Source organism: Petromyzon marinus, chromosome 3 (genome assembly GCF_048934315.1).
Source record: "Petromyzon marinus isolate PM22_M1 ecotype Great Lakes invasive population chromosome 3, UKy_Petmar_22M1.pri1.0, whole genome shotgun sequence".
NCBI lineage: Eukaryota > Metazoa > Chordata > Hyperoartia > Petromyzontiformes > Petromyzontidae > Petromyzon > Petromyzon marinus.
This window is the reverse complement of record NC_133669.1, coordinates 24,031,173-24,059,014: the sequence shown is the minus strand read 5'-3', so window position 1 is coordinate 24,059,014 and position 27,842 is coordinate 24,031,173. Positions and strand designations below refer to the sequence as shown.

The 27,842-nt window shown below is 53.9% G+C and overlaps 1 protein-coding gene and 1 long non-coding RNA gene across 9 annotated transcripts in view; one reads left to right on the top strand and one right to left on the bottom strand.

Moving 5' to 3' along the window:
- Positions 1-27,842, top strand: part of LOC116957638 (DNA (cytosine-5)-methyltransferase 3A) — a 122,540-nt gene that overhangs the window by 33,813 nt on the left and 60,885 nt on the right. For all 8 annotated transcript variants that reach the window (XM_076053223.1, XM_076053242.1, XM_076053239.1 and 5 more), the window contains exons 5-6: positions 12,001-12,209; positions 22,851-22,988. In XM_076053223.1, the coding sequence (XP_075909338.1) occupies positions 12,001-12,209; positions 22,851-22,988 (347 nt within the window). The remainder of the gene's footprint in view (positions 1-12,000; positions 12,210-22,850; positions 22,989-27,842) is intronic.
- LOC142905973 (uncharacterized) overlaps positions 6,391-27,842 on the bottom strand; it is a 39,012-nt gene continuing 17,560 nt past the window's right edge. Inside the window, exons 2-3 of the long non-coding RNA XR_012929998.1 lie at positions 7,412-7,547; positions 6,391-6,902 (exon numbers count right to left, since the gene is read on the bottom strand). This is a non-coding gene — a long non-coding RNA (uncharacterized LOC142905973). The remainder of the gene's footprint in view (positions 6,903-7,411; positions 7,548-27,842) is intronic.

Sequence of the window (27,842 nt, the reverse complement as noted above, 5' to 3'; positions counted from 1 at the left end):
GCGCTGCGTGTAGTACTTTCACCTGAAGACGCTCGCTTGTTGTTGCGATCGCAACGGCGCGATCTATTATTTATTCTACCTACGTGACTTCAACGGGAGAACCAAAGAGTATGGATTCGTGCAATTTCGAAAGTTTCGCATCAAGATTGTGTAGTACGCGTTTACGAAATGTGGGTTTTATTATTTTTTTTGCGCGTGTGTGTGTGTGTGTCGAGTTGCGAGAGCGCGTTCCTCGTAGCGAGGCGCGCGACTTTGTTGTCGTTTCTCTCCAGGGAAATCGTCGGCGTTGGCGAGGCCCAGCGTCGTGGTGGCCGTCACCGGGGCACGGTGGCACGGGGCCCACCCGAGGCCCGGCCACTGCCCGCAATAATAAAAAAACAACATTCTCCCAGTGGGTTGGCGGCGGGGGGAGGGGGTAGCAGCACAAGACGCGTAAACTTTAATCAAACAAAGTCTCTCTTCTGCTCCAGGCTCAGAGCCACGGGAATACAGCCAAGAACTGTGTCGTGCGCGTGTGTGTGTGCACGTTACCGTTTATGTGCGCCATGAAGAAGGGCCATTTCCCAAAACTTATATTCTGAATTTATTTATTTATTCTTTTTTTAAACCGCAGTGTTATTCACGAATGTGTTTTGAGGGTTTTTTTTCTCTCTCTGCTGGGTTATTCTTGTTTGTGCATCCCTGCCAACGCAGCGTCACCAAATCATTTCGAGGAATTACGGACGGCTCTGGGCACCCTTTGCCGTTGTGCACCGAGGCCACTTTCCATCCAGAGACGCCACACGAGAACGCTCTCACGGAGCGTTCCTACGCGGATCCACGTAAGGGGCCGTCCATAAATGACGTCACGCACCTGGGGGGGGGGGGGGGGGAGAGGGTCAGACATTTGTGACGATGTGTGACGAGGGGGGGGGGAGGTTGAGAAATGTGACGTCACATCAAAATGGGCAACTTTAAATAAATATCGACAACACGTTCTAGTTCACTAGATAGACTTTTTAATGTTTTCTCCTACAACATCAGAGTGCGGCGCCGCATTAAATACGCACTACAATGACAATAGTTTAAAGCGATTTGAAGCATGTTTTATTTGGGGGGGGGGGGGGGCAGAGCTTTGTGACGTCATATTTGAGGGGGGGGGTCTGACTTTTTGTGACGCCGTGTGACGAGGGCGGGGGGGGGGGATAAAAAATAGTACAAAGTCGCGTGACGTCATTTATGGGACGGGTCTTAACCATCTTTTTTTGTGGTCTGATATCGCTCACCACGTGCTCCTCTCCACGCTGGAGTCGCCTGTTGTATACGTGTGTGTGTGTCTATAAACAGACGGACTGCTTGGGCAGTGACACAGCGCAAAGAAGTGATGGTCGCGCCACACGCGATGTTTCTGGGGGCCCTGTCCGGCTGTCTCGGTGGCCGTGACGGCGAAGTCGGCAGCCAAATGGGTCGAGCGTTCGGGATGAGATCTGCGAGGAACGCGACGGGTTTGGGGGGGGGTGGTGGTGGTGGCAGGGGGGGCTGTTGGGTTGGGTGGGGAGGAGTGAGGGGAGGGGGGAGTGAGGGCAGGAGGAGGAGGAGTGAGGGGAGTAGTGAAGGAGTGAGGGTAGGAGCCGACTGTAAGGGGAGGAGTGAGGGGAGGAGCCGACAGAGTGAGGGGAGGAGCCGACAGAGTGAGGGGAGGAGCCGACAGAGTGAGGGGAGTGAGGGGAGGAGCCGACAGAGGGGAGGAGCCGACAGTGTGAGGGGAGGAGCCGACAGAGTGAGGGGAGGAGCCGGCTGCCGGGTGCCGTCGCCATGGCAGCCACACTGCACCGCGTGCCGCGCTACGACCCTCTCACGGCCAACGCCGGTGACGACTTTTACCTGAGCGGGTTTCTCGGCGTCCCCTCGGGTCGCCTCGGCCTCGAGACGAGTACCCCGGTGCGCTGTTGGGGGTGAACGTCGCCGCGGGGGTCGGGGGAGACAAAGGCGGCCGGGCGTGGTGCTGGCCAAACCCCCAACCCCCTCGTGCGCCGTGCCGGCTTTCAGAGGTGCTCGCTTGCAGCACTTTGCCCCAACAGTCTATTAAGGCTATACGGATGATCTTTGTCTTTGTACCTGCTATGGCGTACAAACATCAACACCGGGGGATACAAAGGTGGTCAGGCGTGGGGAGTTTTTTGTTTTGTTTGTTTCGGTCACACCACCACTTCGTGCGCCGTGGGGACCTGCACAGAGGCGCTCGCTAAACCTCACCTCGCCAAAAGAGGATACCGGAGGACGTACATTCATGGGCTACGTGTTCGCAGCAGTTCATCTGCTAGCTTGGGCCACCAATGTCAATGATTATTTGAAGCGGGCATCGGGGCCCCTCTCTCCCCTCCCTCCCCCTCTCTCTCTCTCTCTGTGTGTGCGCTGCGTCAACATTATCACTCTGGAAACAAAGGCGGCTGGCCTGTCCGTCGTGGTGCTGGCCGCTGACATTCGCCCTTGCTGGGCCTCCTCAATGGGGCCAAGGCGGCTCTGAGCCCCGTCGGCCCACAGAGCCAGGGAGGAGAGTGGGCGCTTTGTGTCGTGCGGCGCGCTGCTCTGCGCTATGGGGGCCGTCCGTAAATGACGTCACGCACCTTGGGGGGGGGTGGTGGGGGTGGGGTCAGACATTTGTGACGATGTGTGACGAGGAGGGAGGGGGGGGAGGGGTTGAGGAATGTGACGTCACATCAAAATGGGCAACTTTAAATAAATATAGACGGCACGTCCTACTTAATTAAATAGGCTTTTTGATAAATGTTTTCTCCTACAACATCAGAGTGAGTGCAGCGGCACATTAAACACGCACTACAATGACAATAGTTTAAAGCGATTTGAAGCGTGTTTTATTTTGGGGGGGAGGGGGTTGGGCAGAGCTTTGTGACGTCATATTTGAGGGTGTGGGGTGTCTGACTTTTTGTGACGTCGTGTGACGTCATTTATGGACGGCCCCTAAGATGACAGGACGTTGAGCTAAGGGGTTGTCCATTGCTGGCGTGGCCTTCACCTTGGTCTGCTCAGCCTCGAACAAAATGTATATCGTGTTCTCTGTCACAGTGATGGGAAGGCGGTAGCAGCAGCAGCAGTAGGCTGTGGAGTCACACCAGTCACAAACAGCGCTTGGTACAGGAGTAGAGCCAGGGTATAACATGCGCTGTGTGTCTTTATCGTTGGTGTGAACGCACGGGCGTGATGATGGAGAGATCTTGCGCTCGCTAATGTTCCGTCAGTACATGGTGCTCGCGCAGCTCACGATGGCCTTCGTCCAAATCCGTAATTGCACAGTAAAGGGTCCTCGGGAAAATAAGTGACGCTTGAATATGGGGGGGGGGTTTTCACATCGACGTGAAACTTGTAAAACATATATATGTGAAGGACCCACATAACACGTGCCAAATAATGGACGCACAGTGACGCTGTCATGGTTGCCTTCATCGGCCCTAGCGGCGGAAATAACGCTCGTGTAAAGAGGAGCTTGTAGGCCAGAGTAGCTTACGCATTCAACAACCGCCGTTCGCCACGAAGCGGAGGTGACGTCGCCAAGGCGCTTGTGCCAGGCTATGTGCACTTTTGCCAAGTGTTCAAGGCCCCGCTGGCAGGAGGTCGCGGAACAGACCGACGCGCATGGCCACTGCCTCCGCGGTGAGTCTCAACACGAGCGGACCCTGATCGTCGCGCTGAACGTTTGACCGAGCCCCTCCTGTGAACGCCGCACGTTTTGGCGTCGTAGCCTGCGCTCTCTCGAGCGGCGCTTCTCAGCCTTCTCAACTCCACGTCGCGCACTTTCGAGCTTTGCTCCATTTTCACCTGGCGCACCGAACCAAAACCTACCTCACCGTGGTGCCCGGGCGGGTGGGTGGGAAGGCGTCGTCGTTGTGGCCGTTTGCCTGCCCAACCGTGCGTGCGTGCGTGCAACAGGCGGACTTGAGAGGTGCCAGGGTGGGGGTCGACGACTGTGCCGGGACGAGAGGTGTGCAATGGGGGGGGGGGGGGCTTGAAGGTCTTTCCTTTCCCATAATTCAGAAAATCTGACGGCGCACCTGGGAGTTTTGCCGCGGCAGGCCGGTCTACCGCGGCCCTGGGAAGGTGGTGTCCAACGCGTGGTCCCAGCCCGGCTGTGGGAAGTGGTCCAAAGAGTTTGCTGCAGATCCTCGGACGTAGGATCTTCAAGCAAAAAATGTGGTCAGTGCATAGCGGACCACAAAAATGCGTTGAGGGTTGAAAGTGGCAGAGTCTACTGTTTCAGAAAGATCTGGAATCGCTGAACAAGAGGTGATGTTGAACCTTGTCCTGTCTGCGCGAGTGAGTGTGCACACGCACACGTGCGTATGAGCGTGTGTGTTTTTTACGTGCGTGAAGCGAATGTGCTTGTTTATAAACAAATAGCGACTGGGCACGGTGTTGGCCAGCCCACTCCCTCATGCTGTGTGCCGGCCTGCACAGGTGCTCGCTAACAGCACTTGCCCCAACAGCCCACGTGGCTACAGCGGGGATCGTTGCTCTGCGTTCGTATGCATCCTGACCAGTGCGTGTGTGCACATGGGCCCTTGCTGTACGTCATCTGAGCCATCTGTCAGAGATGAAACAACCGGTGATGTTTTTGTGATTATTGAGGATTGCTTAAGTTGTCAGCAACCCAAGTCGGCTGTGACAAAGCAAAGCGGGGAGTGGCAGGGCTGGTCTGGCACTGGTAACCTCTTGGCGTGTGTTTGTTTTGCACAAATGTGGACTGCAGGCCTTGGCGTAGCGTGGTTGGCATGGGCACCGGTCGGTGCAAGCTTAGAAACGGTTACCCCCTATTCCTATTTTTACTTCACCAGGTAAAGCCCACTGAGCCACGTGGCTCTTTTTCAGAAGCGACCTCGCCGCAAATGATTGCTCAACAGAGTGGGCCTAATCATGCGGAAATTTATAGCAGCCAAATATTCCAAACGCACGTTTCTAAACGTTGAGGGGAAAACCGGAGGACCCAGGGAAAAATCCACGCAACCACGGGTAGAGAGAGGCACGCAAACTCCAAATTTACAGCAGGCGCCAGGGTCGGGATTGAACCCACGACCCCTTGCATACAAGGCGAGGGAGTTAACATCTCCTAGCCACTGCGGCGACCCCCCCCCCCTTCACCAATGTCCAATTTCCCTCCTTGTCCGTAGCGCGGTGCCTGGCTCACTGCGGTGTGTGGGCCCCCGATGGAGTTGCAGCGCCTGCGCACAGCTCGCTAGCTACGCCGCTGGCTCCAGGGAAGGAAACAACACGACGTGGACTTTAGATAGCGGGCGACCGAAACGCGAACCCATCTCAGGACGCTGCGCGGAAACCGAGCAGCGCGTGTAGACTTCATCAACTCACCAATCGACTTTTGACTTAAAACTTTCGTGACTGCAGGATTTAATATTCTATGGTTCTTTCGGTAAAGTCCACGTAGATAGAAAAAATAACGACAATAAAATAATAAAAATGAAAATAAAGTGAATTTAAAAAAATAATAAAAACATCACGACGTTTCGATCGCAACACAAGCGGTCGTCATCTACGTGACTTTACCGAAAGAACCATAGAATATCACCAATTGACATCGATTTGAAATCTCACCGCGCGCGTGCCACGACGCCGGTGGCAAATCGCGCGCGTAAAGGACTGCAAACCGTTTCCGAGTGCTTCCGCTTGCCAGTGGTAAAAGTAATACTCGATTGTTTCATCGATTCGTGACCTTTCATGATGTTGCCTGGGAGAGGTGGGGGGGGTATGGGTGGGGGTTGCTCTTTACGGTTTTCACTGAAAAGGGTAAAACCTTGGGGACGTTTGGCGCAGATTTGTGGCCGCATTCGCGATCCCTTATTCAATTACATTTGTAAAATTAGGCGCAAAGTGACTTTTACCTTTTTAGTCACACTTCGACGGATGGCACCAAGTCTCGAATGGGCTCTGCGGGTGATTTGACGGACGCGAAATGCCTTTCCGCTGTGTCATTCACAAATGCCAGGGTCTTGAGAGCTGGTTGCGTCTGTGTGTGGGTGTGGTCCGTGCGTGTGTGGCTAATGTTCTGCGATGTGAGCCGAGTTTATATTTACGGTTGTTTTGACAATACTAAAAAAAAATTGTCCCTATCTGGCTGAGAGCTCGTCTAGGTCAGCTCAGCCTGAAATGAGTGTCGCGATTGGTGTGTCAGTGATGGCTGATCGCTAGCTCACCACCGCGTTATCGGTGGTGCGAGGCAGAGCATTTGCACCCACAAACAGAACATTTATCTTAACATGTGCACGATTAGTGGATTTTTGCAATGTTTCATTATTAGTATGACTGTGCTTTGTGTGTGCAAGAGGGCATGAGTGTGCTGGCACAAGTTGGCCTTTACATTTGTAAGAATCCGTGGAACATTAATCATGGAAAAAAAAAGTTTATATTTTCAAGGTATACTTTTGCATGGTGGGTAGGGGAAAAAAACGTGCATTAAAATATGCAAACTGTACATAAGTGACTCCTACACGTGTGTGCGCACATGCGTGTGTGCGTGGGAGTGTGGGTGCGTGGCTGCTTGTGCGAGAATCGTGCTGTGGTGGTCGGCGATATAATTCCAGGGACTCAACTTTATTTCCTGGCCACGCGCACCAGGAGTGATCAATATCTGCCTTGCTTCGGCCAGACGAGCCCAAAAACTGAGCACCTGGCGAAGTCTGTCAACGCACAAAACAACGCAAACGTGGTGTTTGCGCTGCGTCCAAACGCGAGCGCATCGCCGAGAAGCTGTCTACAAACGGGAGTCGTGTTTGCTTTATAGACAGGGGCAGTCAGGCAGTCGTAGGCGGAGGAGAACAGGAAGACCTTGCGGAGCCTGGACTTGAACACGAAAAGGGAGTCGACAGCCCAGATGGCTGGGGGAAGATAGCGCCAGACTGGGGGGGGGGGGTGGGAGACAGCAGAAGAGAATGAGCGACCTCCCACTGGGCAAAGGTTGACTGCTCGCTTTGACAGAAGGCCTTGGTTGCTGGAGTGGAGAGTGCGTGGAGGGGAGTGGAGCGAGATGAGAGGGGAGAGGCAGGGGAGTGTGTGGAGGGGAGTGGAGTGAGAGGCAGGAGAGAGTGTGGAGGGGAGTGGAGTGAGATGAGAGGGGAGAGGCAGAAGAGTGTGTGGAGGGGAGTGGAGCGAGATGAGAGGGGAGAGGTAGGAGAGTGCGTGGAGGGGAGTAGAGCGAGATGAGAGGGAGCAGAGTGCGTGGAGGGGAGGGGTAGGCAGGCGCTTTGTCCGTTGTTATTTTTGCCCTCAATGTATTTATTTGTTGTAATACTTGGCGTCATCTTTATCTTCAGTCATTATCTTTGCTTGTTTTGATAATAATTGGCTCGGACAGCCTTGTGCCGTTGTTATCTAAGACCCGTGCGCGCGCGTGTGCGTGTGTGCGTACACGATCGTTGATGTCCTTGCGGTTTGTATTCCCCTGGCCACGACGTGAGATGTTGATCCACGTTTCCCCGGCACGAGCTGAGCTGGCCCAGCGCTGGCCCCTGCCGTGAGCGAGATCGTTGACAGCCCGGAGAAATCTAAAAACAACACGGTGAATAGAAAAAAAACACGGTGCTTCGTGAGCACGGGAGACACGCAATGCACAGTGGATGTTTTGACAGCAGGTAGCGATTCAGGCTCACGGGTTTGATTCGAGGATTCATTCTCATTTAACAATTCTGGTGAGTGTCGCGGACAAAGTTTGAGTCTCAAAATTCAGATTTTAAAGATTCTGACTTGCGGCTGCAGGGGTCACGCGGGCCATTGCCTTGGTGCACGATACGATTCGTGAATTGATCATCGTTGACCCACTGAGTCTCAAGGCTCTTTTCCAGGAGGATCCTGCCAAGTAGGAGGCAATGCTTGCCGCTGCTGTGTGTGATTCCAATAGAGTAATTTTTCGGGCAACTTTTTCAGCATCGGGACATTTGCGCAAAAATAAATTTGCATTGCATGTTTTGTTTGTTTGTTTTAGCTATGGAAGGAGGAAACCGGAGACGTCGGAAGAACCCCGCGCAGAAGGGGGGGGGAAGAGAATAACAACCTCCTCACAGAATAGTGCCCGAGTCGGCCATAGACAGAGGTAGAGAAGGAAAGTTACGACCCTCAACTTTAAACAGTGACAGGGAGCCAATGGCACAGATTTCTGGGGGAGTGAGTTCCAGACTGCGGCGGGGGGGGGGCAGAAGGTAATGGCTGTTTAGTTTTTGAAAAGCCAAGATATATGTTCCCGGTAGCGAACAGTAACTTTAAAAGATGTTTTCTTGGCTTGTGCGTGCGGGGCCTCGTTATGTAATCTGCACGCGGCACCACGTTGATGGCGCCGCGAACGCTGCCACGGACGGTGACATCGCACCGCCGCCGCCAGGAATTCGCCGGGAATCAGGTGTTTGCGCCCCCAATATTCATCGGGCGCGAGGAGTTAGATACAGATGGGCATCAGGGCCGTGCTGATTAACGAACGCGGCACTCCCCCGCGCGCGCTCGGATAACACGGAGGCGCGTGCGGGCCGCACCGTTCGTAGATTGACGGACAGGCGTGTAGCATGACGCAGGTTTCACAGTCACTGACTAGCTGCCCAATGGCGACTCATGCTCTCTCTGTGCGTGCTTTACTTCGACACAGAGCCTTAAGAGATTGTCTCTTGCCCCGGCTATGAGATGGAGCACACACAACTCTTCCCACGCACGATCCACGTGCAGTCTCTTGCTAGTGGGTTAATACAGCGGCACGCCGGGTGCTACGCTGCCGCACGTGGATTGTAATCGAGCACTGTGGAGGCAGCAGCGAGGTTTGGTGGTTCAGAAAGATGTTTGTGAAACTCCCTTCCCGTGGGCGTCGAGGAGATGCCATACCCTGGCTCGCCAGGAGAAGGGAGGACAGCAAGTGTGGACTAATCGCCATCTATTTCCATCTGTACGGGCATGGAGCCCCCTCGCGCACGGCGAGGGTTTTCTCCGGGTGCTCCGGTTTCCTCCCACGTGTGTATAATAAACACAAGTCGTCATTGATTGGCTAAAAACCTCTTACAATAAACGTGGCAACAGCACCAGGACCCTCCTGAGTCCTGGGACTGCGTGGCTCTCCTGGATAAATAAATAAATATTGGTATCATGAGGTGGAGTGGTGGTGCAGCGGTTACCACAATGCGCTGTCCAAACTGCGGCGACCCGAGTTTGATTCCCAGCAATGGTCCTTGCGTCCTGCTGCATCCTTCATCGACTCGTGGCGAAGTATGGTCAAACAACCCCTTTGACGGCGACACGACATTGAGAGGCCTTTGGTCGGCAGTGGAGCGACATGGGGCTGTGAATCATTTCCATCCCTAATATAGTTCTCAGTGTTATTCCGTTGGCATCGTGCGAATCTGCAGAGCGTCTGACCCGATTCTCTATCCGCGATGGTCGCGTTTTGGCAAGCTATATGACTCACAGTAATACTGCCAAGCACTTCTGGGAGGTTCTGTGTTTTGTTAAAAGCTGCATTTTAAAGGTTTCCATATCCGTTCTATTTTGAGGCATGAGCTCAAATATCTCCAATGCGGCCGAGGGTTCACAACCATCGTGGCGTAGATCTCAGCAATAGCCAGAGATAAACAGGCTCTGGGTAGGATGAATGACGGAACAACATTTGAGATGATTGACATTTAAACTATTTGTTCTGGGGCAACCCCAAAAATAACTCCCAATAATCGCGGATGCAGGAGGAAAAGAAAAAAAAGCATTGGGCTCAAACTCTTTCGATCGAGCCACGCTGATTTCTGAATCAAAATCCAAGGGAGTTCGTTTTTTTTTTAGACGAGGCCTCTCGTTCCTCGACGAGGCCTCTCGCTTTGGAAAAAGTTCCCCGTGCCCCACTAAGCCGCAGTTGTCGTTGCAGTATTCACAATCGTGTTCGTTTTGGTATCTTGTCGTGTTACCCACGAAATTAATTTGGCGGGTCTGCCTTTGCACACTGAAGCGAAGGCGGGGGCGGGGGGGACCTCCAAACCCTCCACGCATCGCAGAGAGGAACAGCGCTGCCGCTGTAGTGAGCGCAACTCAGAGAGGCCTCCAACTCGGAAGGGTCACGGAGCCACAACAATCCACTGCGCAACAGACTTGAACCGGCGGTAGAAATTCCACATTCCCGTGATGGGGATGAATCAATCTTAGGTGCCAACTCCTGTTGATATCCCACAGAGTTGTTCTCATTTTGGTGATACTCAGCCACGATGAATCCACTGCTGGATGGATTATGGTATAAGTACGTAACACGGTGCAAGATGTGTTATTTTCCATATTCTGAAGCTGTTTAAATTTCTGATCGTATCTGGCCAGTGTCTGTAACCAAGTCGCCAGGAATGTGCCTGATTCCATGAGATCTCGGAAACTAAGCAGGTATGCATCTGGATAGCGTTGGGATGGGTGCATAACAGGTGCTGTAGGCTGGCGCAGGTGTTCTACGTGGCAGGCAGCAGGGGACAACGCAGGGCGGTCTGTCGTTGTGCTGTACCTCTGTGCTTCCCGCTTTCAGTAACCAAGCGCGGCGACGTTCGACGCCACAACCAACGGCGATCAGCACGGCGGTTGCGATTCAGGCCCTCATCCAGAAGTAGATTAGGAAAGGCGGCCGCGTATGCGCGAGCGTGGCCTCGCTCGCGCATACGCGGCCGCACGCTGAAGCGCTTCGATCGCGCGATCGAAGCGCGGCGGCGGAAGCCGCTCCGGTCGGGGCACGGCACAACCCGCCCTTCAGAGCCCCGCCTGCTCCGGCCTCGTTTATATTCTCCCCTCTCAATTCCCATCTCCGTTCTCCCCTTTTAGCAAAAAACGTCGCCGAGCAAAACGCGGGAATTAATAAACAAGCAGCGGTTACGGTCTCATTCTACGTGACTTTACCGAAAGAACCAAAGAAGATGAATCATTGCAGTCACGAAAGCTTTAAATCGAAATTTAAGCAGCGGTTACTCCGTGGGCAACGTGGCAGCCCGTGTGGGTTGTGCCGTGTCCCGATCCCTGGCCATGCCAGCTGTCAGTCGTGATCCCTGCCTATGGTACAATACACTGCCGGCACAACAACAATAATAATGATGATTAAGTACAGCTGTGTATCAGCCTACTGCTGGATCAAGGCCATCGTGCACAAGAATTGAATTTGCGGTTTGCGGAAACGATTTTCACTTGTCACGCCGCTAGAAGTGGTGGTGGCCGATTGCCGAGGCTAACGAGAAAGCGCACTCCACGGAAGGTCGAGCGATGAATTCGGCTCGTTGCAGTGCGGCCAGGGTTGCCACCACTCCTGGCTCATCCTGGGAGATGTGTAGGTTTTCCCGGGCACGTGAGAATCCTTGGTGTTTTGACTGTTGCGTAATAATCCACAGACTCGAGACACAACGCGATTACACGGTGACACATTATTCGGTGGTGCTGTTGCTGCCTCGGCAGTGGTGCACAAACACGAACAGCAACAACGAACTCGACACAATCTTTAAAAATACTGCCTGACCCCTCGTGCACTCTGACGAAGGACCTGTTATATACGTCTCCTTGTAAGGCCGCGGTGTTATTGACGAACGTGTTGAGTGCTACACCTTGCTGATCTCGTCAAGGCGCATAAACCATCATCACGTGAACTCTGGTCATCCTCGCACCAGCGGCTTTCGGCTAGCCATCGAACATAGACGGTCACCGCATCGCCCGCGCTTTCATGTACGCTTCTGCGGCCGTCTGGAACGCTCTTCCTTTCCGATATTAGGAAGTCACCAGAGCTACGCACTTTTAAATCTTGATTGAAAACCAAGCTCATTAGAACTGTGTTTAGTTTGTTGTCTCCCTCCCCCCCACACACCTCCGATTAGCACGGTTGGCTACGTACGGTGCGAAAGAAGTTTAACGTACGTGCGCGCGTACGGTGTCATTCGTGACGTAGTTCTGCCCGGTATTGCGAGGTGCTCACCGTAACCACAGCCCCCTGCCTGTGTGCCTTGGCGCTGGCGGCGCGCGGTGCAGATGGTGAGGACGACGTGGAGTGGGACGTGCGGGCAACCCACCCGGACTCCCGAGAGGACTGCCCCTCCCCCAACAGCGCGTTACCCCGGCGCCCGCGTGGACGCCCGGCCAAGAAGAAGTCGAGCGAGCGCAAGCACCAGCAGCAGCAGCAGCACCAGCAGCAGCAGCACCAGCAGCAGCCGCAGCAGCACCAGCATCGTGGAGAGCCGGTGAGCGCGGTGCCTGATGCACAAGTGTGCGTGTCTCTTTGTGTCCGCGTGTGTGTAGCTCACAGGGGCTCGCTTAATAGCACTCGCCCCGACGGTCTGTTAGGGCTACACCGGGGATCTTTGTCTTTGTTGGAGCTCACAACAACGAGCGGCGTGCCGGGCTGCTAAAATACAGCAAGTTGGCACAGTAGGGGGCACAAGGTGGTGCATCTGCCAGTCATCTCAGTCAGCCAACCCATGGCACCTGGGTCTGTCCAGTGATCTCCTGTTAGCGAGCCTTCGATACTTTGCTTGGCCTCGGAGTTGCACCTGGCTTGGCACAAGCGCTGTAATGATGTCACTGACACTTAGTGGTGAATGGCGACTCTTGCTGCTGTTGTTGTAGGTGGGGAGCGGTCGTGTAGCGGTTAGCGCGCTGTACTACGAACCAGATGACCCGAGTTCAACCTCCACTCGCATTGGCGATGAGCAATTTAACCAGCCCTGGGCTTACCCCAAGGTCGACTCAGCCTTAAATGAGCACCTCGTGCGGTGTGTAAACATCAGCAAGACAAAGGCAGCTGGGCACGGTACTGGCCACACAGCCTCCCACGTGCCGCGTTGTGCTCGCTGGCAGCACTCGCCCGCGCGAGTCTATTCGAGGCAACACGGAGGGTCTTTGCATTTTTCACGTGAAGACGGAAGCGTTTATTTTCTGCAGCGGGGCTGAGCCGAGTGCACCTGCACGGGGGCTCGTGCGTGTTAACCTGCAGGCGATGTAGCTGGTCAGGGAGTGAAAGGCGGTGGGTGGGTGGGAGGAGGGGGCGGGCGGCGCTGCCGAGGAATGTTAAGCTCTCCGGGTTAGATTTGTTTTAGACCTGCGGAGTTATCTGAAGGGCCAGACGCCCGACAGGTGAACCGCCCGTTCACGTGGCGCTGCGGTGCCAGCGCGTGCCCGAGGGAGTGCTGCTGTCGGCGTGTTTTTTTTCAATCAATCAACGCCAGGTACCCCGCCGAACTCATCCACCCACACACACACACACCCCATTCCCCCCGGACGGCAACATTGCCCCTGGGTTGAGCTGCCTGGCTTCTCGCACAAAGCGCACTCGCGGGGGCAGGGTAGCGCAACCCACCGCTGACGTAAGCCCCGCGGACCAGCGGTGGCGCTGGGCGTGGAGCGAACCAAGCAAAAGTTTAGGGCCACAAGCAGCTGAAGGGCGCCCTTGAGCGACTCGGCGAGTGTGCGCACGAGACACAATTGCGAGCGGCGGAAGTTGATGGGAGGCTGAGTCGGTCCCGGGCCGCTCCCGGCCAACGGCAGTGACGATTATCTGTAAACCGGTCCTGGGCCTTCACCACGTGGAATCATCCGCAAATAGCAACCTATAGCGGTGTGTAAACATTGCCACTTGGGAGACAAAGACGGCCGGGCGTGGTGCTGGACACCTACACCCTCGTGTGCCGTGCCGGCCTTCATAGGTGCTGCTGGCTAACAGCACTTGCCCCGACAGTTTGTTAAGGCCGTACGGGGGATCTTTGTGTATCTGTGAAGTGGTTGGCGTGATGCTGCCATCAGTGATAAATGAACTAACCGATCCTCGGTGCTGCCTTCACTGACCCGTAGTGACCGGCGTGGTGAAGTAAGGTTAAACAACACCCACCCAATGGCACTGTGTGCGAAGGGCTTCATCCAGCGGTGGACACAAATTATGATTATTATACGTGAAGTCTTCAAGCAGAGGTGATTGTCTGGGAAGGCAGAATGCCGGACAAGACGCTTGGGTACACGCTTCATCACGGTATCTTCAGGGGCCATTCCACCCTGATGCATTAATCATAAGGCGCCGTGAGATAAATTGTAAATTAGGAGTTTTCATTGCGATTCGGATTACACAGTAACGAGCGTGTCGTGAACTTAGCCCTAATCACGCTGCTCGCGACTGCTCATTGCAGAGCGTGCACGCGAAAATGTTTACCCGCGAGCGTCGTGCGTTTAGTGTAACGTTGCCGTCGCGAACACACTCATAGTGATTCACTTTTTTTCCAAGGCTGTCCCGCTGACCTTAATCAACGGCGGTTATGTGCACATTGAGTGCAAGCTGTCGCGTGCGCGTGTGTGTTCCCGCGCGTTACCGCATGCCCGCTCGTTTGTTGTGCCCGGCCATGTGGTTCCACGCTCGGTCCAAGCCACAAAAGTGGTTTGGATCGAGGGCTGACCACTTCTTTTGTGGTTCAGCGTTCGTGGTCCGATGTCGAAGAATATATTGAAAAAAATGCGTGTGTATAGAAGTACGAGAAACTGATAGTGGGGTTTGGCCAGTTTCTAGCGGCTTCAGTATCGCATGCTTTCAAAAAAGTAGCCCAAATTTTGTATTCGTGATAAAATTCAACAACCACCTCAAGATGTAAAATGCGTAAGCCTCGTTGTAAAAAAAAAAAATCCTTCAAATTTTGTGAGGCCCAAAAAAAGATAAATTTAGTTTATAAATTTAGTTTATAAATTTAGTTTTGAACTTTAAAATCTGACGTCATATTTACATGTAGTGACCTTCAACACCTCAGGTAATCATATTTCATAGACCCAGGCTCCATATGAAAAAAAACTTTTTTCTAGTTGCCAGATTTAATCTACATAGCACTTGCAGAACATAATTAGACATTAGAATCACATCAGTCTCATTCCCTCACTCAAACATAATGTCAATGTATATTTGCCACATACAGCATTGACTCAAAGATCCCCATATAGCCCTAACAGCACAGACACACACAATACAAAGGTATCTGTTAGCGAGCACCTACGAAGGCAGACCTGACACGAGGGGGGGGCGAGTGGCCTCCACCATGCCCGGTCGCATTTACCTCCCAAGTGGCGATGTTTACACACTGCACCAGGTACTCATTTGAGGTTGAGTCGACCTAGGGGAGGCCCCGAACTGGTATAGATAATTGTAACGGGTGTTGGAAGTCAGTGGGAATCAAACTCGGGTGGCCGGTTCACTAACCGCAGCGCTACCGCTCCCCACGCACGCACAGCTACGCACCTACACAACAACAACAACCGCCATTCGCCACTAAGTGGCGGTGACGTCACCACGACGCTTGTGCCAGGCCATGTGCACCTTGAGGCCACGTGAAGTGTCGAACGCCCGCTGGCAGGAGGTCATGGGGCAGACCCAGGTGCCACGGGTCGACTCACTGAGATGACTGGCTGATGCACCACCTGTGCCCCCTACTGTGCCAACCTGCTGTGCTTTAGCCACCCGGCGCTCGGCTCGTTGTTGTGAGCGTCGCTCCTCCGCCCTCCGTTGTTGTTGGAGGGCGACTGCCTCCAATTGCCCAGTAGCGTCCTTCACGAGCCTCCTCCACAGAGGCCGATCTTGACACCGCTTGTACCAGTCATCGGCAAGTCCACTCAGCTCCACCTCCTCCTGTACCACATCACTCCATCTCTTCTCTAGCCCGTGCCGCGCCCGTTTAGCCCCCTCGATCCGGCCGAACAAAAGCTGTTTCGGCATGCGGTGACTGGGCATGCAGGCTACATGACCCAGCCAACGCAGCCTTGCCTGCCGGAGGAGCTCACCGATGGGACCTTGCCCAGATCTTTCAAGGATTTGTGAGCTCCTCACACAATCCAGCCTGGTTAAACCCAGGATGGATCGTAGGCAGGCTAGCCTAAATGTTTCTAACCGGCGAAGATGTTCCATTAGGGGGGTCCACGTTTCGCAAGCATAGAGAAGGGAGGGAATGACCGTGGCCGAGAAGACCTGAAGCTTAGTGCGGAGCGACAGACCAGGTTGCTTCCACACAGCGTTACGCAACCGATGAAAATATATTGCCGCTCGACTGATTCGGAGTGACGCCTCTGCTGTTAAACTGGAGCCGGTCATAAGCACACTGCCCAGGTATGGGAAACTCTCCACTCTCTCCACAACTGCCCCATCACCGATTGGGAGTTGTGGGGGTGGAGTGTCCGATGGTACAAAATACCCAGGCAGGTGCTTCGTTTTGGTGGGGCTGATGGTAAGGCCCCATCTCTTAGTGGCACGCTCCAGTCCCAGCAGCAGCGTCTCCAACTCCTCCTCTGAATGAGCAGCTATTACCAAATCATCAGCATACATAACGTGGTTGAGCAATAGGGAGCCATCCCTTGACCGCACCCGGGCATCGATCAGCCTCCCATTATATCTGTACCAAATGGAGATTCCCCCGGTACAGCTATTGAAGGCTTCCCGAACTACGTGGTCAAAATAGATGTTAAATAATGTGTAGCTGTGTGTAGGTGCGTAAATATTTATTATTTACGCACCTACACACAGCTACGCACACACACACAGTTACGCACCTACACACACGCACAGCTATGCACCTACACACAGCTACACACAGCTACACACATGCACCTTGTGCGTGTGCGCGCTTTATTGGCTATTTACCTCTTGGGCATGGCCGGGCGTGGCCGTCACAATTTATTTACGTGGCGTGGGCCAAAGCGGCTTTAACGAGGAGATCGATGGCCAGAGCTGGGACGGGGGGGGGTCAAGCGGCACGGCCTGATGACCAACACGTGTGAGCTGTTACACGAGCGGCGCGGGGGGGACGATGGTAGAGGGGGTCTGGAGGCTGTCGAGTGCGTGCCGCGATTCTGATTCGCCACGCAGAGCCGGCCCCGTAACGTCCGCACGTTTTTCTCGTCAGAAAATGTTCCGCCACGCACCGCACACGCAAAAAATACCCACTGCGAACAATCTCGAGTTACACCGCATTTGTGTCCATAATCGCACGGGCCCAGTAGGCCTCTGGTGGGGTAGAACCCAAAAAAATATATTTTTAAGGGAGGAGATAGAGCGAAATGTTTTAATAGTAAGTTCTGCCAGTCTCTCAGGGCACCTCGGACTAGCTGCCTCCTTCAGCTGCCTACCGCTGCCGCTGCTGCTCCGTTTGAAGTCACGATGGCGGGCGCTGTTGGCGAGCGGCGAGGGCACGGGCGCTGTCGAGCCGCGTGCCCTCGCCGTGTCGTGCCCCACGTGTCCAGCGTGTCGTGCCACGCGTGCCCAGCGCGTTCCCCCGGCGTCGCAGCTGCGCCTGGCCTGCTTATTTATTTACGTCGCGCTTTCGCTACGAGCACCACCGCCGTCAGTCACTGTCGTGTCGGTTTCTGGCGGGCCGCTCCGGTACCACCGGTCGCACGCGCTGCCCACACCGTGGCCGTGTCTGCCCATAGGGGGGCTGCAGGGCCGGGGTCAAACCACACCGTGTGCCCCCCCCCCCCCCCCCCAATGCCTTCAAACTAAATCAAAAGTATTACATCTGACACCGTGACGTCAAAGCTTGCAGCCCCGCCCGCCCGCCCCCCCCCCCCCAAAGCGCGGGGCCCGGGGCGTTTGCCCCGCTTCACCGTAACTCTGCGTTCCGCTCACATGCACAAGCGTACCCCCAAACTAGAAGTGACTGTGCACGTACGAGGCTAATGGGGAAAAGGTTTCAGTTTAAAGGGCATGGAAGTAATACAAAAAAATCCCTAAATTGAACACCAATCATTCTTCTCGAATAATCTATAGGCTGTGAGATGTTATGGGGGTTGGGGGTTTGACGTTCTAGGAATCATAAAAAAAAATTCCGTGCAAATTTTTTTTTGGTCATGGAAAATGTGCTTCCTTATCTGATGCTCACAGGAAGGGAACGGTATCTGAGTGGGAGTTGACTGTAAACTTCCACGCAAGTCGCTGAGCTCATGTATCGCAGAAACGTCTCGACCCCTGCTGTTGAACGCCTTCGCCAATCTGCCGTTCCCTCCTCCACCGGGGACAACAGCTGATGAGACGGCAACGATCATTGACCGGAGCAGGAAAATTTAAAAAAACTACACGCGTGGAAATCACACCCACTCGCAACGAGCCCCAAATGGAAATGAGACTCACTGTACGGTGACTTTGTTTTGACATTGAAGCCGGACCGTTTTTTTTAAACCATAAATACACACACGCACACGCCGCATATTTATCACATCGCAGCATCGTGGAGAGGGGGCGGCGGCGGCGGCTTGGCGAGGTATTCGTCCAGCAGTGAATGGATCATGGCTATTGTTTTTTTTAAATTACTGATTATGATGACACTGCGTGTGTGTACAGTACGCGAATACGCATTGACAGTTCGCTGTATTTGCTTGGATCACTATGTCAGGGCGGGGTGGAGCGGTGGGGTGGTGTACAGATCATTCCGATACAAATCCGGTGACCTGAGTTCAATTCCTAGCCAGGACTCCATCCACCCCAACCCGCACTGAACAGTATGGTGAAGTATTGGCAAACAAGTAATGTACTTTAAGTTTAACACACCGGTGTGCTGTACTAGTGACGAATTGGCCACGTTCTGTTTACGTGACAACCCTCACTAGTTGGCTGTGTCGGGTGGTGGCGGGTGTTAACGACACATTTATATATTTACGCGATCAAATCCAAAAAAAACCTCTATTATGGAAGCAATGCACTACTGTCTTAATGGCTGTAGATAATATTTTTTGTAAGTATTATAATTGTTATTGTCGATCAATCATCATCATGATCAGTTATGATCTATCCTCTGTTGATCCACACATAAACATCGCCTGTGGCTCTGTAAACACTTATGTGTACGGACTATTAACAGCTGAAGTACGCGCCGGTGAAACCTCGAGACGGCGTATTTTGGAAAATACTGCGTGAAGCAACGTTCCCAAAAATGGTTCTCGTTCAGAATGAAAGAACGGAGCGGCCTGCACCAGCCTCTGTGGCACAGGCGTGCATGGCACGCGAAACGCACCCTGCACCCATTCAAGAGCTCGTCCGCTGCTCGTCTTAAAAGGAATACTTCACCCGTCGGAATGCTCAGGGGGTGATGCAAATGAGAAATCGTCCCGGTGTTACAAATGGTGACTTGCACGCCGGTTTACATCAGTGTTCCCAGCACCCGAAGTGTTCGCCCGTAAGTCTTGAGGCCGGGACGGTACAAAGCCCTCTCTATTGTACGCACGCTCGCAGCTTGTCCGCATCCCGTGCTATAGCTCACGATTCACAGTAAAGGGTCGCCACATATTTGTTGAACAAATATGTGGACAACGATCGGCATAGAAGCCTTGTAGCTGCAAAACAACGCTAAAAAAAATCAATATCCTGGCGTATACGCGTTTGGACCAACGGCGTAATATCCCGCATGCTGTTTGAATAGTCAAACTATAGGGAAAGAGGACGTCCAACAAAGGGGATGGAAGGGATGACCAGGTTCCAGGTGGATAGTTCCCGTGCAAGATCATGAGAGGTGGTTGTAGCGGCGGCTTTGGGGAGACTCTCAACCAGCAGTGGATCGACCATGGCTGGCGATGGAGATGATCGAACACGCCGGTTTGCGAGTGTGCTCATTACGTTTGACTTTGGCAGCGTCTGCACTGATTATGAACGGGTGGCAACCCTAGATCACCGCAACAAAATACATGAACGGGAAATACGCCTCCTTCCAGCATTTGTCACTCGTAAAAAAAATATAAAAGTAGTTTTTTTTTTACACATCCCATCAGCGTTGTGGGAGTGATTTTTTTTTTCTTTCGCTCCCTGGCAGGATTTGTTTAAAACGAGCAAAACTCTGGACCGGTTTCGAAATTCAGTTTTGCTTACTCAGTGCGCCATGCCGTCTCCCTGAAAACAAGACTTACAACATTGAACGCTGCACGATTTGCCCTTGCAGCGCATCTCGACACAGACGTACCCACGGCTGAGAGGTGGGGGGGTGGAGGTTCGTGTAATGCGGCGGTGAGTGCGCACGATCAAACCGCCTCGTGCCATCGGTCCTGCCCAACCGCTGCTAAGGTGACTTTAGAGTAAACGGTAACGACCTCGTCGGGTGCAGGAAGGGACAGACTCCGCCGGCAGAGACGTCAACGATCAGCGAGCCGAAACCCAGCACGTGCATTTGGACGCAAATGTTAAAAACCACGAAAATATCATGAAAGCCTACGGATGAGTTTGTCGGGAACATGTTGCGCGGTGCGTGACCTGCGGTGCGCGCGAATGCATTTTACAAAATCGTTCAGCTGTGTTGCACTCAACGGATTTTGCTCTTCGGAAGTTCAAGCAGAGGGGGCGGATTGAGCGCACAGAGCGCTTGCAGCACGAGAGGCGAGGCCGGGGGGTCCCGGCAGGCCACGGTGTTTCCCGTCCCGTGCCGCCCTGCCACTCGCCGGCTGCCGCCCACGTGCTTCGATGTTTTTTTCCCACGTGCGTCGATGTTTTTTCCCACGTGCGTCGATGTTTTTTCCCACGTGCGTCGATGTTTTTTTCCCACGTGCGTCGATGTTTTTTCCCACGTGCGTCGATGTTTTTTCCCACGTGCGTCGATGTTTTTTCCCACGTGCGTCGATGTTTTTTCCCACGTGCGTCGATGTTTTTTCCCACGTGCGTCGATGTTTTTTCCCACGTGCGTCGATGTTTTTTCCCACGTGCGTCGATGCAGTTCTTGTCCGAGTCACATTCGAAAAGATTAAAATACGAAGGGCCGTGGCTTCGGAAATATGAGATCATGCCACGGATTCTGAGCCGGTTAAACGGTCGTGCGGAAAACGTGTGCCTCTTCGCCACGAATTCCCAATTGATCTCGCGCCCTCCCCACCGCCTCCTGGCTCCGTGCCCACGTCCCATGTGAGTCTCGCACCGGCTCCTCCTCGCGTCGGCTGTGGGCACCCAGAATCCACCGGGTTCAGCTTGGCTTGCCCTTTTGCACCGCCGTGTTGACACCGAGCTCTGACAGCGGAGCTTTGTTTGGCTAGTTTTATATATTTATATTTTTTAAGTTAAAGAATGTGGCTCGTCTCCCCCGTTCCGCTGCTTTGTCACTGTAAAGTGCTGCTTGTTTAGGCGGCGGTCGGCACTCTGATGTTTAAAGACGTCGACACGACCACTACCACGGCCACAAGCAGCTTCGACCGCTTCGACAATGAGCGAATGACATTCCGGAGCGGGTCCATTATGTGGGCCACTCTACATGTCGTGCAAGATATAAACATTTTCTCTTTCCGCCTTTAGAAAGGAAAATCCGTGTTGCTGTTGTTATGTGAGTAGCGTGTTTAGATCCTGGCACACACACACACACTAGGGGAGTGGAGTGGGGTGGGAGACTCCTCTCTCAGGGCTTGACTTCAGCCAGGTCTGTCCAGGTGGGCGATCCGTTAAATATTTCCCCACCCGGCACACCACATACAGAATGTCTGTGCCCTCGCTGTGACTACTACTAGTCACGTGCCACTTACTGCCCCAGTCTACCTGCGACCTGGAATAATCTCCAGTGAGACATTAAGCCCCGATCCCTCTCCGCCTCTGTCCGCTCAGCAGCGAGTCGCTGGGCAGGTCTCGCATGGTGGTGGGGCAAAGTGTGGGACACTCCGACCTGGTCAGCCTGGAGGAGCAGGCCAAATGATCCTCTAGAGGGGATGTCGAGCGCGAGTGGAATACCTTCCGCCAGCAGTGGCGTGAGAAGGCAGCTGCAGGGCTGCACCTTTAGCCCCTTTTTGTACCAACCGGTGAACGCCTCGCCGGCACATGACGCCAAAGCTTTTTTAACCCCCACGTTTAAATACCTCCCCCTGCCCCCAACATCCCCCCCCACCCCATCCTCACACTCACGCGGCCCTGCCAGCCGCTGTCTCCCCGCTAAGCGACGTGGAGCCGCGCATGAAACTCGGCGCGAACCATTTTGCGTCGTCGGCGCGGGAAGTCGCGACGGGCCGGTCCACTCTCGTCCCGTGGGGGAGAGAGAATTCCCGTGGCTCTCAACCGCGTCCAACGAACCCCCAGAGCAGCTTAATGCTCCTTACGCTTTGTTTACATCACATCGGGCAATTCGAGCGAGGGCGCGTTCACGCCTTGGGGTCCGCTACCTTTTTTTTTTACCGCGATACGAACGAGGAGGCTGCGGACGCGTTGAGAAGCGGCGATGGTTGCCGGCGAGTGGTGGCACGTGCCGGTCGTCAGTGTGTGTGTGTGTGCATGTGGCGGGAGCGGTGGTGCAGTGGTCTGCGCGCTGCGCTCCGAACCCGGCGACCTGATTTCGACTCCCGGCTGAAATCATCATCATCGGCGAGTCATATCATGAAGTGTTCCCGAGCCTCCACTAGGTTGACTCAGCCTGAAATGAGTTCCCGGCTTGGGCGTGTAAACATCACGGTGTGGTGCTGGCCACCCACCCCTAATGCGTTGTGCTGACCTTCACAGATGCCCACTGACAGCACTTCCCCCATCGGCCTATCAAGGCTACACGGGGTATCTTTGGTGTCTTTGTGAGTGCACGTATGCGAGTACGTGTGTCCCTTGCATTCCGCGCATTGAAAATATCGGCGGACATGTCACGCTCACACCTCCGGTATTAAACACGCAGAGTTGCGTGCGTGCGTGTGAGCGTGGATCTTCCACGTGTCACTCGTGTGCTTTCCCCAATTACTCACGCACGCTAACACCGTTCCGGCGCCCAAATTCCCCGCGTCCGTCCGCCCGCCCGCAAGCACGTGCGTTGCCCGGTGCTGTGTCGGCATGGAGTGCGCTCCCGAGTGCGTGCGTGCGTGCATAGCCGTACCCGTACCAGTGGCGAGGGGAAGGTTTTTATTTTTATTTTTAATCGTCTCCTCTGTCCGCGCAGGGTTCGGCCAAGGCACGCGGCTCGGGCTACGAGACCGGCCTTCGGCAGCGCCCGCCGCGACGCATCCTCTACCAGGCCGGCGAGCCGTTCTACTACCGGCCGCGCAAGCAGGACCTGCTGTGGCTGCTCAAGAAGGAGGTAACGCGCGGTGTGCGACATGTGGCGTGGAGGCCGTGCGCTGGGGCGAATCGGCATCAAGGAAATTGCGGACATAAACGGAACGCCTGGTTCTGTACTTTCACGTACAAAATGTTATACCAATATGAATATTTTACCACGTGAAATATTATACAACGCTGAGCTACAGTATGACCTGGCCACAAATGAAAGCTCAACGAAGTGGCTTACGTGGAAATTGACAGCACCCAAATACTCTAGACACGTGATGTTGATTCTAAATGTGGAGAGAAAGAGACACGCAAACTCCAAACATATACAGCGGGCGTCAAGGTCGGGATCATATCCACGACTTCCTGCATACCCGGCGAGGTAGTTAACATCTCACGACTGCCACTGGTACACACACCAACCACGCGTGGGGCGTGGATGGTGTGTGTATTTCCGCTTTGACATTTTCTGTCGTGACTCATCCCTCGCCTGCGCACCCCTTTCTGCCCACATCTTCCCACGGTGCCCAGGAGCGCATTGGGCGGTCTCGATCTTACCCTGGCACCTCTCATATTTTCCGCCAAGCCCGTACCGCGCCCAGCAGAGCGGACGTCGTTCAAGGGCAGCCGCGGGTTGCTGTGTTTCTCGCGCTGCGGCACCATTGCAGTGACCTGCACTCGATCCGCGGCCACGGCCAACAAATCGGTGGCGAGGGAAAGGTCAACCGGTCCTGTGCTGCCCACATCACCAACCACGAACTCACCGCCACTGACCAGCGTGGGAAACTATGGTTAAACAACTAGCATGACTGACACGGCGTGGGAAGGTCTTAATCCAGCAGTGGATTGACCCTGGATGGTGATGACGATGGCGATAATGATTCGGCATTGGTCAACTTTGGCAATGAATAACAAGTTGGATACAAATAAGAGCGTGGTTAATATTTAACATAATTTAGTCTCAACAAACGAACATCTCAGCATTGTGGTGGACTGCTCTCCTTCAGGTGAACATTAACGTTCACGGCGAGAGAGAGAGTCTGAAATGAACTTGAATACAGGGATGGTGTTGGATGGATGCTGTTGGTACAGCGTGGGTGTTGTCCGATTTGTTGGCGATTAAATTGCTTCTGTCGGGACGACGTTAACATTCATCAATCCCCGCGTCGTATCGTGTTCCCGCAGCGTTACGTTATAATTATGGCCCCCCCAATCTGCCACCGATCTTCAAATCACTCTGCCAAGTCAAGGGCCGAGTCAAGGGTCGGGTCGAGGGGTCAGGTAACGGGCTGGCAGCCCAGGGGTGGAATGCGTTCCGAGAGGATGGTTCACCGAGAAGATGGAGTGACGAGATTGAGGCAAAGCAGTGGACCGGACTTCGCAGGCCTGAGCCTGCTCCGAACGGGTCCATGCCATTGAAAGACGGCCGCCGTTGTGCGCTCTCCAGAGTTTGATTCCCCGGTCCGGTAACCCGGGAGTGCCCCGGGCCGTCACCTCCCCGGTGCTCCGGGCGAAATGCCGTCGATTTTGTGAGAAGTGGGACTGCGGTGGGGGTGGGGGGGGTGGTGGTGGAGGATGAAGCCGGGGAGCTGTGGGAGTGCTAGAAATAGCGGAGAGGTTTGTGGGTGTCTCAAGACTGAGATCTATTCCGAATCCGGACTCAGTGGTCAGTCGTCCTCACCCCCCCCCCCCCCCCCGTTTTAGAGCCAGGCTTAAATTATAACCTACTCCCAGCGCGAGTGCTGTCAGGATCAAACTTGACGATGTGTGACGTCCCGTCAGAGATTCAGATGCAGTCCATGTAAACTTTCATCACGTGTTAACGTTACAGCCTTCAATGATTGGACTAAGTAATGTGCATAGGCTCTCGTTAATGTGCAATCTGTCGATGATTCAGTGCCGCTGTGGCGTTCGACGCCATAAGTCCCAAATTGAATTTGACCGAGTGTATGGCTCCGGCTTTAGGATCACGGCAGAGCTGTGGTGCGCTCAACGATTATTAGAAAGCGCGCCAACGAGCTGCGAGCTCGGTATTTATACAGAGTCTGAATGGAAGATAAAATCACACTGAGAGCATGATCCATACGTATAATTGGGTGGGAAAAGGAAACGGCAATTGCGCGTTTTTTTTTTCTGCAATTTCTCTCTTTGGGTTAGCGTCCTGGAAAATATTTCCACACCGGGCACACAACATCCAGTATACCCCCGTAACTACGGCTGTGGCGACCAGGCCTGTGCATACTCCAGCAGTCTAACAGCGACTTGGGAAATATTTCCACGCCCGGCACACTACATTCAGTATGCCAGTCTGTATACCAACAACCCGGAAAATATTGATAATAAGAAAATTAAAAAAAAATCGACCACAACCCGCAGCCTCCGCGAGCCGCACGTGACACTGCCAAGCGCAATGCGTGCCCCCCTCCCATGCCCCCCTCCCGTGCCACCCTCCCGTGCTCCGCTCTCGTGGCACGGCCCAGCAGGAAGTGGCCCCGTGGCCCGGCCGAGCGGGCTGCCAGCATCCGGCCCGTTCAGTGCGGCCGACGATTAGGGATCAAGGTCGCGCGATAGCGTTTGGCCCGGCAATTGTTGATTGATGGGCGGGCGTCGTGATGCGTGGCCGCTGCACGAGGGTTGGGATCGCACGTGGTCTCGTGCGTGGTCTCGTGCGTGGTCTCGTGCGTGGTCTCGTGCGTTTGTCCCCTGCGCAGTTTAGTTTCGGTCGGAGATTTTTCCAGCCGCGTCCGTCTGGGGAAATATTTGCCGCACCCGACACACTACATGCGGGATACTTCCCGCTCCGGTGACATGTAACATGCCTACTACTCCCCTCGGCGGATCGGAAAATGTTCAGCGGGGAACTAAGCCGGGCTTGACTGTAACCAACAACCTTAAATGAGCTGCCGTTGCCTCGTGCGTTTGCACTCGCGTGCGTGCGTGCGTCCGTCCTCCCAACCCAGCCCCCCGTCCCCCGCCCTCTGGCCCAGCCACCACAGCCTCCCTGGCACTCCCAGCAGATGCCGTTTCTGGCCGTCCGCCACTTTTGTTGCGTGAAAGATTTTCCGCTACCGCCTGCTGCCCGGGCCATGCTCGCCGCTCGCGATGGCCCGGGCAGCAGCGTCCCTCGCGTTCCAGCAGCATCCCTTGCGTCCCGTTCCCATTGTGATGGAGGAGGGGGGGGGGGCGGGTGGAGCTAGGGGCGGGCGGTTGCGTCGATTTCTGGTGGCTTTTTCTAAACTCTCTCAAATCAAACTCCACCTTCATTTGTCGTGCGGCCACCCAGATCAGTTGAACTCGTTAGAAGGTCAATGTGCTCTTGAGTGCTGGATGGTAATATAGGTTCAGTTATGCACCCGTCTTTCATAGGGTTTGCGATCAATAAAAAACCCTAGCAGGTGAGAACTTCCGTTGGTTATTTTTAAGGGTACAAAAACGTGGAAATCTGTAATTTCCTGGTCAAACGCCTATTTGTTACCTAATGGGCACACTTCCTCCAAAATTAACCGTTAATGAGCACCGCCAGTTAACGCTTAATTTTTACCCTCGCTCAGTGCGAGCCCCTGAGGATCGCCACTGGTGCAACGCTTGCCACAGTGGTTCGCGAGTTTGGGATCCAACAGAATTGGCGGCAACTAAAATATTTGAACTCTGCATAGAGCAAAATGTGTTACTTCGCAAAGGGTGTTAAAACTGGCAAACCGCGTTCCCCACGTATCGCTTAATCTTCGAGTAGTTTTCTCCGCTCCAGTCCCCCTATTATCATCATCATCATCACCATCAGCCATGGTCAATCCACTGCTGGATGAATGCCGCCCCAAGCCGCAGCCACCTCTCACGATCCTGCGATGTAACTGTCCACCTGGCACTTCCACACGAGCCAATTCCCAGCACTTCCGATTAGCTAGGTTGGCTGAGTACGGTGCGAAATAGTTTCAGCATATGCACATACATCACCCTATCTGCCCGGTGGATGTCCTCTGCGTAATTATTTGTTTTCTGCATTACAAAAAAAATTATAATTTAGTTAAAAGCCAAGCGGGAATTCAATTTGATCAGTTAAACTATGCAGCGTTCTTTCACGCCGCTGCAAACCTCATCTCGGTTCACTTGTTATCAAGGATGCTTTTATAATTCACTCGGCAGAGTGTAAATCATGCGTGAATATTTACGCACGGCAGCCGCGTGCGTGCCACGCACATTACACCGGGACCGTCGCAAATAGAATATCGCTTTCGGGACGTTGTCAGCCCGGACCTGCCCACCTTGTTCCGAGCGGGAGAGAAGATTGCTGCCAAGTGCCAGTGTCATGAATTTTGGGCATAAATTACGCCCGAACAAATTGGGAATTTTTCAGTTATTTGCCATCCTGAACGGGAATGCAATTGCCAATCGCAGAGCTTCCTGCGCTGACATAAATCAGGCGTAATCTCAAACACAGAGACTTCTCCCCCCCCCCCGCCCCAGTGCCTTATTGCTGTCGATTATTACAGCATTAGCATTTTGCAGCTTACAGCATTCATCATCTATCTCATTTATTAATCAGTTGCGCAGTTTATAAGAAGTGCAAAGGAAAGATATTGCCGTAGCATCTCAGGGTTAAGCATTATCATCATGGTGTACAGCAGTGTTGTATCCTGTGACCTCTGCCAGTGGCGTAGCGTGGTTGACCTGGGCCCAGGCGGTGCTGTCTTCACAGTTAACGTGGAACGTTGGGGCAAACGTTGGTCCAATGATGACAACCACGGTTGACTGTGTTGGTGATGGCCTGCGGTGCTGCTGGGTGACTGTGAAAGTCGAACCGGTGACACGGAGTGCTCGGGCAGTGGTTCCCAACGTCACCGGCAATCCTCAGCGAACTTTATTCAAACCCGCCATGCAGATAATA